General features: G+C 38.5%; 1 protein-coding gene across 6 annotated transcripts in view; it reads right to left on the bottom strand.

Moving 5' to 3' along the window:
* The window catches only part of COL12A1 (collagen type XII alpha 1 chain), a 130,719-nt gene that overhangs the window by 95,063 nt on the left and 16,566 nt on the right, over positions 1 to 19,090 (bottom strand). For 3 of the 6 annotated variants that reach the window (XM_013992820.2, XM_013992819.2, XM_021092360.1), the window contains exons 6-13: positions 18,154 to 18,417; positions 17,792 to 17,956; positions 16,437 to 16,610; positions 14,046 to 14,336; positions 11,269 to 11,871; positions 9,842 to 10,114; positions 6,285 to 6,557; positions 3,909 to 4,181 (exon numbers count right to left, since the gene is read on the bottom strand). The exons of the other annotated variants lie outside the window; for them this stretch is intronic. In XM_013992820.2, coding sequence (XP_013848274.2) covers positions 3,909 to 4,181; positions 6,285 to 6,557; positions 9,842 to 10,114; positions 11,269 to 11,871; positions 14,046 to 14,336; positions 16,437 to 16,610; positions 17,792 to 17,956; positions 18,154 to 18,417 — 2,316 coding nt within the window. The remainder of the gene's footprint in view (positions 1 to 3,908; positions 4,182 to 6,284; positions 6,558 to 9,841; positions 10,115 to 11,268; positions 11,872 to 14,045; positions 14,337 to 16,436; positions 16,611 to 17,791; positions 17,957 to 18,153; positions 18,418 to 19,090) is intronic. 6 annotated transcript variants of the gene reach the window in all.

The following is a 19,090-nucleotide window of genomic DNA, read 5'->3' as shown; positions in this document are numbered from 1 at the left end:
AGAATGTACAATTTTTCAAATTATGAGACAGTAGTAAATCTAGAGAAACTCAGAGGCTTTATTTAGTCCGTCTTATTTAGTCCGTGTTACTCAACATCTTGCAGAAGAATTCCTGTGATGTACTAAAACCTTCATTGTAACAAAATGTCAGCTGAGTTAGCTTGGTTTGATGTACAGGAAGCCATTTATAATGAGGACACTGGAGAGTTGCTATGGCAACCAAAACAAAGGCAATTCTGAAAAGTCATCTTTTCCATAGCCAAAAAAACAGCACTCAAAAATAAAAGAAGTGTATTATTCAGAGACTGACATTTTCATTCATCTGTGGTAAATCTCTGAATTAAAGTAAGTATTATTCATTTTGAGGTTTAGAAGAACAGGTTTTCCTCTCTTTAAGCACTAATGGTGACAACTAAAAATTCTTTCAAGACTTAAAGCTGTGTTTTAGGAATTACATTAAATCTACCTTACTAGCCACAACAACAAGAGAAAAAAAAACAATGTAAATCAAACCTACTAGTTTGCGCTCAGATTCCCCTGAAGCTTGGATCTGAAATAATCATAAAGTCTGCCTTTGTGATTCTATTTCATACAGTACTAGGGCCAACCTTGAACCTCCCCAAGGCCAAGGCTAATAAATCTCCCTTCCAAGGACAGGATAGATGGCTTCGTTTCAGGGAAGCACCAGGAAACAGATTCAAGTTAAGGATGGTTATAGACCACACTAATGATTTTTTTTAATTCTTTTCTAATTGAATAGAATGCACTTCAGTCCATCTTTAAAATTTTCAACCACAGCATGCCCTTGCCAGCTGAGCCATGCCGCTGGATGGAAGAAACATTCCTCCAAGGTCTGCTCTAACCACCTCCTCTCCCAAGAGAAAAACAGATTAGAAAAACAGCAACCCTCAAAAGCAGTTGCCTGGCTCTGTTTCTGGGCTTTTCCATTCCCTGCATTTACCATCATATCCTATTCCTGTATATGGTATGTGGATTTGGCTGAGTTAATATAATAAAATAAAATGGAATAACCAGGGGCAAAAAATCTATTATTTTAATTTAGTCACAACTATGCTTTTGCATATTTGTCAAGTTTACCACATATGATGCAAAGAGATAAATATGGTAATAAAATCAGGCTGGCAGCATTTTCCTCAATCCTTCACTTAGAGCAAAGAGTTCGGGGGTAAATGGAAAAAAATCATTATTACAATTTATTTATGAATTAACTATATTTTTAAAGTACACTTGCAAATCATCTAGGTTTCTTCCTCCTTAGAGAATGGGAAACAGTAATTTTTTAATTACTGTTGATTTACAATGTTGTGCTGGTTTCAGGTATACAACAAAGTGATTCGGTTATACATGTATATATTTTTTTTAGATTTTTTTCCACTCTAGGTTATTGCAAGAGATTGAATATAGTTCCCTGTGTATCTCCCTTTGAGATTATTTCTGATCAGATATTTGTGTGTGTGTGCATACGTGCGTATGTCCACTTACACACGCACATAACTTGGTAGATTTTCTAACCACTGTGCAAAGCTATAAAATTATAAACAACTTAGCTATACACATAGCCTAGAAAATTCATCACCCAATAGAATGTGTGTCATTAATTAAAATGAGTATTTTATTTTCAAAAAATGATAATATATTATCCTTATCAAAAATGCCTTAATTTTTAGAATCAAGATTTTGACTGAGTATAAATATATTTTTAAAGTAAGAAATGCAGAAGAATATCAGAATGTTAAATGGTATAAGATAAGCAGAAGTAAAAATATTAAATTATTTCCAAAATATTCCTTATAAAGGAGAAATGTTCGCAAATTTAAGCAAGCTACAACTATTACACACACACACACACAAAAAAAAGCTCTAGGTTACCTGTGTTGGAAGCCTGTAGAAAACGCATGAGAAAGAGAACTCCAAAGGTCAAAAGAAAAGGACACACTTCTCAGAGAGTCCAAATGTTGCTCCAAATATAAAGACCACGTGCTTTTATTTGAATTATGTCTCTGCAATTAAGGTAATTTCCTTTCTATCTCTTTTTCTTTTCAAAACTTATTATAGCTGATCAATATCTTTGAAATACTTACAAAATCTGTATTTGTAGATATCAGTTCTAATTTGTAGATTCACTTGACATTCAAATGTATGTCATTTCATCTTGATGAACTTTATATATATGGAGTACTTTCCAGTTCCTAGAGCTCCACTTACATTCTCCCATTTGATCTCCACAGTAAGTCTGGGAGGAAGGGAGAATAATGGACCGTCTCCTTTACAGATGGGTAAACTGAGACTCAGAGGGGTTACAGGATTATTTCAAGGTCACAGGGTGAAATAGCCCAACCAGGACTCTTCTGATAAGCAATATTTTCTGCACTGGTATTTAATCTTTCGTTTAAATCCTGTTCTTATATAATTAATTTCGTGGCACACTGGACTTAAACTCTTGATCACTGTTAGAGACAGAATTCTGTATCTATACAGCTGAATCACTTTGCTGTACAGCAGAAATTAACACAGCATTGTAAATCAACTGTACTTCAATAAAATTGGAGAAGAGACTTGTGGTTGCCTGATGGGAGGGGGAGGGAGTGGGAGGGATCGGGAGCATGGGCTTATCAGACACAACCTAGAATAGATTTACAAGGAGATCCTGCTGAATAGCATTGAGAACTATGTCTAGATACTCATGCTGCAACAGAAGAAAGGGTGGGGGAAAAACTGTAATTGCAATGTATACATGTAAGGATAACCTGACCCCCTTGCTGTACAGTGGGAAAATAAAAAAAATAAAATAAAAAAAAAATAAAAATTTTTTAAAAATTTACAAGATTCCAATAAGAACTTTATGTCTATTTGTATTTCTTTCTTAACGAAGTCTTGAAGTTTTCATCAAAACTGCCTATTGTAGGACTTATCCCTGTTAATTGCATCTACAGTCCTTCAACATCTTGCGTCCACTAAAGCTGATAGGTGTTTTGCCTCATATCACATTACAAAAGATACTTCAGATTCATTTTCTTCCTACAGTTATTTTAAATAAGTCATAGAAAAAATGATGATAATAAAAGGAAAGCCATATACTTTAGCTCCCATTTCAGCCCCCATCTATGGAACTGAATCATCATTGTAAGGTCCACTGATATTTCTTTTTAACTTTACAATCCATTCTGATTTGAGTTGAGTTAAATTTGTATTTTCACTTTCATGCAACTTACATTGTAGTTGTAGTGAGTCAAAGCTAAGCTGCCATTATATGTCAAAGAAAGCCCAAGAGATATGAAGCCCTCTGACCATGAACTCCAGAGAACCAAGGAAACACCTCTTGATTTGTGGTGGTTCTTGCTAAATACTGAATTAACTTTGAACTTCTAACACAGGGCTGAATTTTAGAGGTCATTTAGAAAACAAAACAAACAGAAAAACTTGGATTGTCCTACTTCTCAAGCTGTTAGAATGTTTACATGCATGGTGCCTGGAAAGAGGCAGAGTCAGCAAAGGGTTCCTGTCTGCTCCTGGGTCTTAGAAGCAGCTGTGTTACCATGGTGATTCCAAACTCTTCCTCCAGGAATGTTCCCCAGGGCCCCTGGCCACTGTGAATGTCACACACACCTATTTATTTACCCAACTGTGGCATTAGACCCAGTTCCACAACCTCACCATGCGCTCAGCTTTCCAACACCCTTCTTCCTAATCAAGTTTCATGTTTCCACCAGCTTACATTCTACATCTCTGAATAAGAGGCAGTTTTACGACTACTTATTTGATAGCACAAATTCCTTTTAAGACAAAGGATCCTGTTTTTCCCAGATTTAATTCTTTGAAAACATTTTAAGCTTCCTAATGTAATTAAAACAAGCTCAGGGATTGCTCTAAAATACGACAGTGATTACCTTCAAGTGTCGTTCCTTCTCCGAAAAGAGCTTCTCCAGCCCCGGACGCATACAAGGCTGTCACAGACAAGGCATAATTCGTCCCTTCTTTTAATCCTCTCAGTATCGTATTGGTTGTATCTCCCCGAACAGTGACCTCTTGAGTGTCACCTCCTGCCACCGGCGTATATGTGACGAGGTACTGTTTCACTTTTCCTGGCGCCCCACTCCAAGATAATTTCATAGTTGATGTTGTAGGGTCAGTGACTCGTAAGTCTCTTGGGTTCCCTCTAACTTCATTAAAATAAAAAAATCAGAAATTATTTAACAAAATGACTTTTAAAACACTTTGTTGCTTTATATAAATATACAATCAAATTTATATCCTGGGTGGGATTATGACTATTGTAACTACTGACCAACCAAGAGTTGAAGCATCTCTAAATTGGGCCCTACAGGTTAATAGAAACAAAGCAAAGGACATCCAATTCCTCTTCTATATTTAGACAGGTTAAAATCTTTCATGTTAGAATCATTCTTGTAAAAAACTTAAGATGTTTTCTGTAAAAGTGGAAAAAGCACTATAAAGTGTATATATGCTGATTAGCATCACAATGGAAATTTTACCTCCTCTAAGAAATCATCATTAAAAAGGGTCTGTTGGGAATTCCCATCATGGCTCGGTGGAAACGAATCTGACCAGCATCCATAAGGATACAGGTTCAATCCCTGGCCTTGCTCAGTGGGTTAAGGATCCAGCATTACCCTGAGCTGTGGTGTAGGTCGCAGATGCAGCTCGGATCCTGTGTTGCTGTGGCTGTGGTGTGGCTACAGCTCCTATTCGATCCCTAATCTGGGAATCTCCATATGCTATGGGTTCTCCCTAAAAAGACAAAAAAAAAGGGAGTGTCTGTTGGCATAAAGCTAAGAACATCTAAATGTGATGGCCATGAAATACACTGATGTGATAAAAATCATAAGAGATAAAAAAATAAATGCTGTCTTTCGGAAATAAATATATGAGAGGAAATAGCCCAATTGAGGTTGAGTCTTGGGTAAAATTCAGGGGTTGCTCACGCCTTTACAACTATGAGGTTTGTCTTTTCGTGACTTTCCTGGAAGAGTGCCCATGTGGCCTCTGAAGAGCCTCAAGGCACCCAACCCTATGACTCTCCCCATCAGACACACATCAGCCAGCCACTTTTGCTTCAGGAAACAGAAAGATGAAGCATCACTGAGTCTCTTTCTGGTGCCCTAGACCCCCATTCAGAGGGAGTAAGAGAGCAGTGACTTCTCCCAGAGGGGAGAGAGGAGGAGAAGACCAGGTGGGATGTAGGAAGGTCTCTGCAGAGAGGCTAGTTAGCTAAGCTGCATCCAGGGAAAGGTGATGCAGAAGCAGGCTGGGCTAGAACCAATATTCCTCGTGATGTCTGCATGAGGGCAATAAAGTCCACAAACTCAGGTGCATCGCTTATTAGCAACATGACTTGCAGCTTTTAGCTTCCTTAGCCTCCATTTTTTTTTTTTTTGAAAAACTGGAATAATAAAGTAACGACCTCATAGATTCCATGCAGAAGTTAAATGAGATAATAAAGGGAAAGCTCTCTGCACAGAAACTGACACAAATAGGTGCTTAATAACTGTTCACTATTGCTAATATATAGTTATTATTCTTTAAAAAAAAACTTTTAAAGATAAGGAATAAAATGAAATAATACATTAAATATTAATAATTTGCAACTAATATCAGAATCTATCCTAAGAGCCTAATCATTTCATTTAAATAAAAACAGTCGTTATTTCTAAATCTTCCTGAAGAACTAACTTGTAATCTGAATCAATGGTGCTTAACAGTTTGATTTTTAATCCCTAATCATCCTTTAGTTTACATCAGAGTACTTCATAACTTTTTTTTTTATCTTTTTAGGGCCACACCTGCAGCATATGGAGGTTCCCAGGCTAGGGGTCCAATCAGAGCTGCAGCTGTCAGCCTATGCCACAGCCACAGCAACAGCAGATCCAAGCCACAACTGCAATTGTGCCCAGCTCACAGCAATGCCGGATCCTGAACCCACCGAGCAAGGCCAGGGATCAAACCTGCATCCTCAAGGATACTAGCAGATTTGTTTCCTCTGAGCCACAATGGGAACTCCTCATAATATTATTTTAAAAGAGTATGTGGTCCATATCACAGCATTCAGGTTCTGCTGACACAAATAAATGCTGTCACAAGTAAGTCAAATATCTGAGTAGCTCAAGTCTAATAGGACTACCATCTAAGACACTCAGAGAATTGAGACAAGGCATTTCGTGGTTCATAGTATCTAGAAAATTGCCCAAAGCTTCTCCTACAGTCCAAGATTTCAGTTATGACCAAACGATGAGCATTTGCTCTACCTTCTTCAGTGGCTGCATTCCCAGTCAGCGGAGTGCCAGGTCCCGAGAAATATTCAGGAATTACAGATACTTCGTATTTTGTGTCTGGAGTCAGGTTCTCCAGTGTCCGCCTCCTCTGATTGGCTGGGGTGGTGACCTCTTTGCTTTCTCCACCAGTAACTGGCCTATAGATAATCCGATACCTTAAGACTCTCCCTGGAGCTTGAGTCCAGGTAATTTTAAAACTATCCGTAGTTTCATCCGTCACCTTTAGGTTTCGAGGTGCTCCTTTGACTGAAATTTTAAAAATAATAGTTGAATGATTATACGTGAAAAATAAAAAAATAGCTTTTAATCACAACATTATGGCATTCTCTAAGCAAATCCATGAGCAATTTTTTGACAAACATCCTGGTTCCTGCATTCATTTAGCCAGGTATTAACTAGATTCTGAAACAGCAAACAAATACTCTACAATATCCAGAAAGAAACTCAGTAATGTCAACCTTTTAATAAAATGATGAGGTATATAATAGTAAGCTTTGAAAACCATAAATATTCTATTCAATTAGAAATTAATATCAACAGAAAATTCAAAAATAAAAACAATTGGGAGTTCCTGTCGTGGTGCAGTGGTTAATGAATCTGACTATGAACCATGAGGTTGCAGGTTTGCTCAGTGGGTTAAGGATCTGGCGTTGCTGTGAGCTGTGGTGTAGGTTGCAGACGAGGCTCGGATCCTGCATTGCTGTGGTTCTGGCATAGGCCAGTGGCTACAGCTCCGATTTGACCCCTAGCCTGGGAACCCCATGTGCCAGCCCTAGAAAAGGCAAAAAGACAAAAAATAAATAAATAAATAAATAAAATAAAAACAATTGGTTTCTTTAGCTATAAGAAGGTTTTCACTCTTATTAGATTTTTCTCAAAAAAAGTAGGAAAATAATGCCTAAGACCCATGTCTACCCCATTTCCCTCCTTGAGCAAACTATCTTATCCAATCAGTCCTACAACTAACTTTTTTAATCTGTACAGTCATTTGACTTGAAAATAATTAGACCATACATGTGTTAGACCAAACACTTGTGTTAGACTCAAGGAATGCTAGTTGCATCTAAATCTTGAGATTAAAGTGCAATATAAATAACATCCATGGACTCATAACATAGTTTTAAGTGAAATTTTCACTAAGCCCAAATGAGAACATCATTCGGCTTTGTGGTTGCTTAAACATATTTAACTGACCTATTTGTTTAAGGGGAAAATTGCTAATATGGACACACAGCGAAGAAAGATGAACTAAATTCACTGGAGTGAAACCACACTGTAAAATATCTGCATGCACCTCACACACAATTAGAAGTTTGTGTAAATATCCAACACATCAAGGGACAGGGGGAAAGGAATTGAATATCCCAAGAAAAGAAATGGCAGTTGGCAGACGTGCACCATGATTCATTTTATATGGCAAAAAAAAAAGACTAAATTAGTCAAAACTAACATACTGGCTCTGAAGTTTAATTAATGGGTCATTTCGAGTCTCAGTTATAGGAGTGAAGTCAGCTCTACTCAAAAGCCCTTTCGATGGCAATTTCTTCTTGAGACATAGTCTCATACCCATTTCACAGGGCTGAAGCAAAAAGGCCAGGCTCGTTGAATGGCCATGTGGGCATCACAGAGAAATCATCAGAAAATCAGAAATATTTTAATGTGGACTGCTAGGTTACATAATCACAAAAAATCATAAGACAAGAAGACAACTTAGGCTATTTAGTTTATCTACTAGTCTTCGGGTGGAAAAATCATGAGCAAAAGAAAAATCAATCTTATCTGAAAAGTCTTTCAGAGAAAAGATTCTCTAGCTTTTACCGGCAAGGTAAACCAACATGTTCCTTTCCTGCAGGCAAACACTTCTTTGTAACTGTCTTTAATTCATCACACTGCTGTTTCAGCTTCTTCTAACCCAATAAAAATAGAGAGGAACAGCTGATAACTCCTGTAATATTCACTACATTTATCTTAAGGAGTAATTGTCTGCTGTTAGTCTTTTTTTTTTTTTTTTTTTTTTTTTTTGTCTTTTTGCTTTTTCTTGAGCCGCTCCCGTGGCTTATGGAGGTTCCCAGGCTAGGGGTCAAATCAGAGCTGCAGCCACCAGCCTATGCCAGAGCCACAGCAATGCAGGATCCGAGCCGAGTCTGTGACCTACACCACAGCTCACAGCAATGCCAGATCCTTAACCCACTGAGCAAGGCCAGGGATTGAACCTGCAACCTCATGGTTCCTAGTCGGATTCGTTAACCACTGTGCCACAACGGGAACTCCCTGCTGTTAGTCTTCTAACCAGCTTCATGGGAAACCTTAAATGTCAAACATAGAGAAATGAATCAGGAAATATTCAACTTTATCCAGTAACATGGACACATCTAGACAAATACCAATTAAAACATTTGGTAAACTTGGTACACCCATGTTCTTAGTAGCGTTATCTACAGTCGCTAAAAGATGGAAGCAACCCACGTGTCCATGTGGGTGAAGGGATAGAGAAAAGTGGGAATATATGTACAATGGAGTGTCATTCAGCCATAAGAAGAAAGGGCATTCTGACATGTGCTACAAACATGGATGAACCCTGGGGACATTAAGTGGAACAAGCCAATCACAAAAGGACATATGAGATACCACTCATATGAGATACCTAGAGTGGTCAAGTTCAGAGAAGCAAGAAGTAGGACAGTTGTTTCTGGGTGCAAGGGTGAGGGAGTTGTGGTGAGAGTGAGGAGTTAGTGTTTAATGGGTTAGAGAGTTTCAGTTTTGCAAGATGAAAAAGTTCTGGAGATGAATGTGGTGATGGTAGCACAATATGAATGTACTAACTGCACTAAAATGTACAATTTAAATTGGTTAAGATGGTAGGGAGTTCCTGTTGTGGCTCAATGGAAATGAATCCAACAAGCATCTATGAGGATTCGGGTTGGATCCCTGGCCTCAGTTAGTGGGTCAGAGATCCGGCACTGCTATGAGCTGTGGTGTAGATTGCAGACATGGCTTGGATCTGGCGTGCTATGGCTGTGGAGTAGGCCGGCAGCTGAATCTCCAATTCGACCCCTAGGCTGGGATCTTCCATATGCCATGGGCATGGTCCTAAAAAACAAAACAAATAAATAAATGTTAAAAATAAAATAAAATGGTTAGGAAGGTAAATTTTGTTACTTTAAAAAAAAAAAAAGTTGGGTACAATATATTTGCCATCAGAAGTTTGGTAGTTTCAGAAGTACTTGAACATGACACTGTTGAAACATAGGACAGAAAATGTTGGATAAGCAGCAGTTCAAGAGTTAATTCCATAATTCTTAACAGTTATCTATGTCTCAGCTTCAAATTCATCAAAATAAATCTGAGGTCTTTTACCTAAAAAGCTCTTACTCTCTTTAAAAAGAATTATGAGGATCTATATTTTAAAGACACTGAATCTTCCAAGGGCATTCACAATGCTGAACTATAAAGCAGATGGTGATTTCAAATGGTGACTCTGTTCTATCATGAACTCGTTTGGGGGAGACAGTGAAGAAATCCCCTCCTACCTTCTGCCGTGGTCTCCTGTCCAGCTAGGGGGATGCTGAAGCCATCTTCATACTCTGCGGTCACGTTGACCAAGTACAGGGTCTCTGGCTTCAGATTGCTGAGGACAACACTGGTGCTCGAGGCTGGCTCCACCACCGTGATTTCGCCATCCTCTGTAGCCTCCTTGTAGGTGATGTGGTATGAAAAAACATTTTCTCCAGCAGGAGACCAACTGGTGTTGAAACTGTAGGAGGTCACCTCAGAAAAACTAAGATCCTTTGGAGGCACATAAGCTATTTTAAAAAGGAGGAGGGGAGAGACATAGTTTAAAATTTTTGAATCTATAAGGCAAAGATGGCCTTAATGGCTGCACATTTTCCAAAATGGATTCCATTCATTTGGGAGACTGGTCCTTGAGGCCAAGGCACTGAGTAAATATCCCACACATGACCAATGAGAGAAAGCCTCTCACTTACAGAACTACGAAGAGGTCCTGATCTTTGTCTTGACCATTTATGATGCTAAGTCATGTTGTTTAAAAAACTAGTTAAATCTGAGTTAGAGTTTTGAGCCTCTTAAGACAAAACAGTAATGAAATAGTCCTTCCCACAACTGGAATATTTAAACCATCATAAACCTAAAATGAACCATCAAAATGTTCCCTTTCATCTCAGGCAATCAGATATTAACCTGGGGGTGGTAGACAGATATTTTAAAGTAATCATTTAAATTTTTTTTCCTAAAAAAAGAATATTTATTATCTAAATCACAGCAGGACATAATGTCTAAGGCACACTGACTATCCTCAGAGGACATACAGTCGAACTGGAGAGACAAGAGCAGAGCAGGTAACATTATTAACAAAACAAAGTAGTACATTTGAATGCCAATGACCCAAAGTGGCAAGTGCTGTCATCCTGGAACATTTAAGAGAGGCTTAATGAGAGAGATGGAAACACGGAACGTGGGCAAATGAAGAAAGAAGATAGGGAATGCCAGGCATGAGGAATGATGCCTGAAAATGGTCCCATAAAGAGAATGCATAAAGAGAATTCAAGACCCAGGACTATGTTCCAGTCACTTTGGATTCAAAGCAGTCAGCTCAGCATCTAGCCCATGGAAGACCCTCAATTTGTGGTGACAGAACTGGCTGTGACACATAGGTATGAAAAGCTAGTTCCCAGCCTTGGTTGAGAATCTAAGATCAAAAACATCTCATGACTCTTAAGAGTATAATAGCTTTTTCCACCAATAAACACCTGATCCATCCCCAGGAGAAAGTTATATCTCAGAGCTAAATGAGCTAAGTTCAGTAGTTTTCAATAACATAGGAAAGTTGCTCTTTTCAAAAGATAAAAGGAATTGACAAAGCATATTATCCACAATTTTGGAACCAAAAATGCCTTGTTCATGAAGAGTTAACACTTACTCTACAAAGTCTACTAACCTTTCTTCTTTATAGCTGCCAATTCTTGCTCAATTCTCAGGCAGATAGACTGTGTGAGTTCAAAAGATATCCTCTGAAAAGCATCAAAATCTTCCACTGTGAACACATGGGTCTCAGCAGGAGGAGAGGCAATAGCTTCTAATTCTGAGCGAACTGCATCCTTCACACCAACTGCAAAGATTTCAACATCTGAATTCCTTAGTTTTATAGCAGGGTCTCTGAAAGCATCTGAAGATTTTCCATCCGTGATAAGAATCATGACCTTTGGTACATTGCTTCTTGAACCCTTGCTCGGCACAAATATTTTCTCTCTGACGTAAGTCATTGCTTTCCCGGTGTTGGTAGACCCTCCTCTGTAGGGGAAGGTGTTTATTGCTTCAATGATATCTTCAACTTTGGTGAATTTCTTCAAAGTGAACTCAGTATGAGGATCCCGGCTATACTGGACAAGACTTATCTGTACCCTATTTGGTGAAATCTCAAAACTTTTTACAAGAACTTCCAAAAAGGCTCTAACTTTAACAAAGTTTGCGATCCCGATGCTATAGGAACCATCAACCAAAAACACAATATCAGCTTTTATATCCACACCACGCGAGCATTCTGTAAAAGAGAAAGAAAGCCCATTAAAGTTCAACAAATATGAATTCATCATTAAAACATGCATCCTCTGCATCCTCGGGAGATTAGTTCCAGGATTTTGTTCCCCATACCAAACTCCAAGGATGCACAAGTCCATTCTACAAAATAGGGCAGGCCCTCCAGATCCATAGATTCTGCATCTGCATATTCGACCAACATCAGACCACACAGGTGGTTGAATCTGTGGCTCCAGAAATGAAGATACAGAGGGCTTGAGGGCATCTTGTTTTCTTGGTAAAGAGGCTTCTTTAAAAGAAAACTATTGCATATATTTTCTTTAAAACTAAATATGTTATTTTTTATGGCTGAGTAGTATTCCATTGTGTATATACCACATCTTCTTAATCCATTCATCTGTTGAAAGACATTTAGGTTGTTTCCATGTCTGGGCTATTGTAAATAGTGCTGCAATGAACATAGGGGTGCATGTATCTTTTTTTTTTTTTTGGTCTTTTTGTCTTTTTAGGGCCACACCCATGGCATATGGAGGTTCCCAGGCTATGGAGTCTAATCTAATCAGAGCTGTAGCTGCCGGCCTATGCCACAACCACAGCAATGCCAGATCTGAGCTGTGTCTGTGACCTACACCACAGCTCACAGCAATGCTGGATCCTTGATCCGCTGAGAGAGGCAAGGATCAAACCTGAAACCTCACAGTTCCTAGTTGGATTTGTTTCTGCTGCACCACAATGGAAAATCCAAGGGTTCATGTATCTTTTAAATGAAATTTTTGTCTGGATATATGCCCAGGAGTGGGATTTCTAGATCATAGGATAGTTCTATATTTAGTTTTCTGAGATACCTCCATACTATTTTCCATTGTGGCTATACCAGTTTACATTCCCACCAACAGTGTAGGAGGGTTCCCTTTTCTCCACACCCTCTTCAGCATTTGTTTTTTGCAGACTTGCTAATGATGGCCATTCTGACCAGTGTGAAGTTTTACCTCATTGCAGTTTTGATTTGCATTTTTCTAATAATTAGTGATCTTGAGCATTTTTTCATGTGCCTGTTGGCCATCTGTATGTCTTCTTTGAAGAAATGTCTATTCAGGTCTTCTACCCATTTTTCAATTGGGTTGGGTTTTTTTGCTATTGAATTATATGAGTTGTTTGTATATTTTGAAGATTAAGCCCTTGTCAGTTGCATCATTTGAAACTACTTTCTCCCACTCTGTAGGTTTTCTTTTTGTTTTTTTAATGGTTCCTTTGTTGTACAAAAGCTTTTAAGTTCAATTAGGTCCCATTGGTTTATTTTCATTTTTATTTCTATTGTCTTGGGAGACTGACCTAAGAAAACATTCGTACAGTTGATGTCAGAGAATGTTTTGCCTATGTTCTCTTCTAGGAGTTTTACAGTGTATTGTCTTATGTTCAGGTCTTTAAGCCATTTTGAGTTTATTTTTGTGTATAGTGTGAGGGTGTGTTCTAGTTTCACTGACTTACATGTCACTGCAGCAACATGGATGGAACTAGAGACTCTCATACTAAGTGAAGTAAGTCAGAAAGAGAAAGACAAATACCATATGATATCACTTATATCTGGAATATAATATACCACACACAAGAACCTATCTACAGAAAAGAAACAAACTTATGGACATGGAGAACAAACTTGTGGTTGCCAAGAAGGAGGGGGAGGGAGTGTGATGAACTGGGAGTTTGAGGTTAGTAGATGCAAACTATTGCATCTGGAGTGGATAAGCAATGAGATCTTGCTGTATGGCACAGGGAACTATATCTAGTCACTTGTGATGGAACATGATGGAGGATAATGTGAGAAAAGATATATATATATATATGACTGGGTCACTTTGCTGTACAGCAGAAATTGACAGAACACTGCAAATCAAGTATAATTTTAAAAAAGAAACTTACAAAAAAGTAAAAAAATTTCAAAAAAATCTGTAGGAGATGATGGATGTTAACTAAACCTAAGGTGATAATCACCTCATGGTAGGTCAAGTTACTGTGCTGTACACCTTAAATTTACATAGTGCTGTATGTCAGTTAGATCTCAATAAAACTGGGGTGAAAAATAAGATGAAAAAAAAAACCCTAAATTTGAAACAGTAAGGCATACTACCAAATGGACCTTCACATCTTCCAAACCCAGTGACACACCTATTAACTTACCCACTTGAACCTTCATAGGCTGAGTCTTCTCCATGATAGAAATGGGTTCACTGGCTGTCAATCCCTTCATGGCAGAAACACTGATCTGGTATTCTGTGTCCGCCGAGAGGTCACGGACACTAAGCATAGTCGTTTGAGGCCCCACACTCAGAGCGTGCTGTCTGCTTCCTGTGGTCATGGGGGTTAGGAGGACTTTATATCCGGTGACCGGGCTTGGAGATGGAGTCCAACTTAGCTTAATGTACTTTGACGAGACTTCCGTGGCAATCAGATTTGAAGGCGGTTCAATAACTACAAAGTAACATGCAGAAGAGTGATTAAAAACAGTGAGACCCAACCCTATTAATGAGGTCTCTATGTCTGCACCTCCCATTCTCCTTATTTGAATTAATCATGAATGCATCAAGGAGAGTTCCCCACTTCCTCCTGAATCTGTCTGACTGAAAAACTCAGTGCCCGAATTTTAATTAAGATGATGAGAAGTTTAGGAAAAGAGTCCTTGAAGAAATTAATAATAGGACATCTGATGCCTAAGTCATCTCTGGGGCCAAGATTTTCCATTTTGGTTTTGGTATTTCACTCATTATTCTCAGGTAACAAAGGAGGTATATGATGAAAGTTTGCTAAATCTATGACAACATTTTTAAAAGTTTTTCTCCTTGAATAATAATGTAAGCATAATAATGTAATATTTAAAAGCACTTTATAATATGCCAAGAAAGATAAAGAATTCAGCAGTTCTTGGAGTTCCATAGTAGCCTGGCAGTTAAAAACGTGGTGCTGTCACTGCTGTGGCTTGGGTTCAATCCCTTGCCCAGGCACATCTGCATGTTGCAGGTACAGCCAAAAAAAAAAGCAGACCTTAAATGACAAGTTCTTATCATTTTAAGCAATTTTATTTCCACTTATTTCAAGGTAAGAAAAGTTCAGCTGTGTTCACCATGCCACCAAACAGAGGTGAAACAATGGTTTACAACATGCCTATCAAGCAAATATTGATCATCTAAAAAAGTTCTATCCTTACTCAATGTAGAACATAGTCATGTACTTGTCAGGTAACAAATTGTTTTAAGATCTCTCAGACCAAATCTTCAAAAGTTTAGATTTGTCAATGGGATCAGTTTCCCAGAAGACAGAGTTCTGTTATCATAAGTCAACCAACAAGAGTGAATGATAAAATGTGCACAGGGTTATTCATCATCTTCTCAAAAAGGCCATCAGATAAAGTCCATAACAATGGTATCTAAAGAAGTGAGAAGCAGTGAGAGGAAAGCAATGGTCCATGTCAGCTGGAAGTTTGGGCAAAGCTTTGGAGTGAGTGGCGTCAGTGCAGGGGGCAGAAGTCAACAAAGGCCAGCCAGAGGGAGAAGCCCCAAAGCTCAGTGCTTTGCGACCCCTCCAGGGAGAGTTCACACAGTGGCTGAACCAAAGTTTAGTTTAACCTTGCACAGCTACCCTAGTGAAGAAGAATTTGAATATTTTAAAAGCCTTAGTAAAGAGAGGTTCACCAGGAGAGAGTGGAGCGGGGTGGATTTTGTAATAAGACAGAGCAAAAAATCAGACATTAGGCAAGAAAACAAAGAAGATTCTGAGCCCAACGAAGTAATAAGAAGGAGTTCTGAAACACAGGGCCAGTGGACACTGCCAAAATACTTAGGCTTTGGAGATTAAAGAGTTTATATGACTGAAGATGTAACTATTTAGAACTTATCTTTAATGACTTGTCAATTCTCAGGCTAGGAGAAGAACAATCATGGAAACTGTGACTTTTTAATGCCCCAAAGGATGCTTAGGAAATGTCTTTTTTTGCTCCCATGTATTTAAAAGCCATGACTGATAAAATGGTAACATTTTCCAAATGTAGGAGGATCAAACTGACTGATCTTTGAAATATTCCTAAGAGCTTTGAAAACATGCAAAGTATGATAATGGAAAACTCTATTTCTTCGACATTTAACAGACACAGTGCTGTGATTAGTTTAAGTTGCAGAATGTTATAAACCAAAGCTCTCCCCAGCCTGCCAATGTCTAAATCAGAATGTAAAGATAATTAAAGCAAGAACCTTAATAGCATGTATAGACAGACACTCAACATACCAACACGGTCTTAGAGAAAAAGAGCAAGTCAAACTCCCCCCCCCCAAAAAAAAAAAGATTTGTAAGATCTTTCCAATGATAATAAATATTTTATTTAATGTTCCACTGGAAAGAAAAAACAATACAAATGAAATCAACAAGTTGAGTTACTGAAAAACAACATATATGGCGTCTACAAGGGAAGAATATGCTTCTGCAAATGTGTCTACTCTTAAGGCACCTGCCAGTAACATCACAAATATTCTCAAGCAGAGGAAAAGGAAAACACATGGGAACACTCAAGAAGTCACTCACCTTCTTCTCCACTGACCAATTCACCAAGCTGTTCATCCACACCTGAGCACACCTGGGAGATGATCTCATTCTGAATATCCACAATTGCATCAAAGTTGGCCACATTAAAAACATGATTGAGTGATGGTGTGGAGGCGATTTGTTTGAGTTCTTTTGCATCTGCAGCTTTAATGCCTTTTAAAAAGGGGGAGCACAACATTGTAAATCAACTATACTCTAATTTAAAAAAAAAAAAAAACTATACTCTAATTTAAAAAAAAAAAAAAAGGGAAATGGGTGGGAATTCCCATTGCGGTGTAGCAGAAGCATATCCAACTAGTACCCCCAAGGATGCAGGTTCAATCCCTGGCCTCGCTCAGTGGGTAGGGGATCCTGCATTGCTGTAAGCTGTGGTATAGATCCAAGGTGGGCCTCGGATCCCAAGTTGCTGTGGCTGTGGTATAGGCCAGCAGATGCAGCTCTGATTCAACCTGTAGCCTGGGAACTTCCATATCTTGCAGGTGCGGTCCTAAAAAGCAAAAAGAAAGAAAGAGAGAGAGGGAGGGAGGGAGAGAGGGAGGGAGGGAGGGAGAAAGGAAGGGAGGGAGGGAGAGGAAGGAAGGAGGGAGAGAGAGAGAGGAAGGAAGGAAGGAAGGAAGGAAGGAAGGAAGAAAGAAAGAAAGAAAGAAAGAAAGAAAGAAAGAAAGAAAGAAAGAAAGAAAGAAAGAAAGAGAAAGAAAGAAAGAAAGAAAGAGAAATCGAGAGAGGGAGAGAAAAAGGGAAATTGGCTAAAATTGGGAAAGTTCCTTGCTTTCTTGCCTTTCAAAAGGGAAGACATTTTCAAATCCTGCCTCAGTCATAAAGCAGAATTGCTTTGCTTCCTAATGAATGTGGAAAAGTTGAAATGACAAAAGCATTTCATAATTTCATATAACATGGCCAGCCAAAGAGGCAAACAACTGGTTGGTAAAACAGAGTGGGTCCCAACCATGCCATCTGTAAAGATAATACTTTCTTCTTCCAGAGTCCTGAAGGAGCTGAAAGCCTCTGAATTCTTCAAGTGTTACATAATAGAGGAAACACATAAAAAACACTTAATGACAATACAAGCAGGATCTTTATTAGAACCAGTGGCCCAGCATTCTTTGCAAAGCAGAGGTTCAGCAAAAACTGTGAACACCTCCTTACTCAATGCTAAAGGAGTTACATGAGAGAAATATGTAGAATTTTTACTCAAAAATGATCTGGACTAACACTACACTAGAAAATACAGTAAACCACTGCTCTCCTTCCTTGAGGAATCAACCCTTCATCTTTCTGGGAAATAAGTATGAAAGTAGTTCTGAAGTGAAAATAATTAACCAAACTTGACCTACCCAAAGAGAAAACTTCAACCCCAATGTTTCGAAGCTCTCTTGCTGGAATTTCCACTTCGTCCTGGGATTTGCCATCTGTAATAATAATCGCTACTTTGGGAAAGCCGACTCTTGCTCCAGCAGATTCCGTGAAAGTATTTTTAATTAAGAAATCAATGGCATCCCCTGAAAGGAAAGAGATGCATACCCCGTTACTCCGCACAACACAATTTTACTAAAATCAAGACCTCTGTGATTGATAGCAAAGTGATTCAACATCTGATCATGGTGCGATGCTTCATTTCTTTCCCCCAAGAGACATTTCATTTATTTTAAACAATAGCAAAATTTGTAAAAAAAAAAAAAAAAAAAAAAAAACATACCTGTCATTGTGTTGCCACCTTTGTAGGGGATTTTTTTAATCGCAGCAAGCAGCTCATCCCTCTGGTAGAACTGATTTAGGTTAAACTCCGTCCTAGTATCAGAGCTGTACTGAACCACTCCAACCCTAGTCTTCTCCTCCCCAATGTCAAAGGCAGACACAAGAGCAGCAATGAAGTCTAAAATGTACTTGAAATTATTTCTTCCCACACTCCATGAGCCATCCACAAGAAACACTAAATCAGTCCAGGCGCTGACAGAGCATTCTGAAATACATGTGATATGTTATTTAAAAGACACTGAATTTTTTTCCTTTTTTTTTTTTGTTTTTGTTTTTGTTTTTGTTTTTAGGGCCATACCTGCAGCAAATGGAACTTCCCAGGCTAGGGGTCAAATCAGAGCTGCAGCTGCCAGCCTACACTACAGCCACAGTAACTCGGGATCTGAGCCAAGTCTGCAACCTACACCACAGCTCACAGCAATGCCAGATCCTCAACCCACTGAGCAAGGCCAGGGATCAAACCCAAGTCCTCATGGATACTAGTCAGATTCATTTCTGCTGTACCACAATAAGAACTCCTAAATGACACACTATTAAATCTATCTGGCATTAAGGCATATACACTAACATTGCAAAAATATTGGCTCCCCAAATCATTGTTCTTCACCCACAACTGACATGCATAAAGGGATATAAGATGTTATTAGCATACACAGAAGCATTTTTAGTACCTTCATGAAGATGCATTTCTGCAACTATACGTCTTTAAATTGCTAAAGAAGACATGATGCAAGACGAGATAGTCAGATATATGGCCTATTCTCCAAGAGAATGTGACCCAAATATTTTTGCTATTGACTTATCTATTTTTATAACTATACCCTTATTCTTTTCTCCAAGTAAAAAGTATATAAAATATCTAAGAGACATACAAAAGA

This window comes from Sus scrofa, chromosome 1, assembly GCF_000003025.6.
Source record: "Sus scrofa isolate TJ Tabasco breed Duroc chromosome 1, Sscrofa11.1, whole genome shotgun sequence".
Classification (NCBI taxonomy): domain Eukaryota; kingdom Metazoa; phylum Chordata; class Mammalia; order Artiodactyla; family Suidae; genus Sus; species Sus scrofa.
Note: the sequence above shows the minus strand (reverse complement) of the source record. Positions and strands in the feature narration are given on the sequence as shown.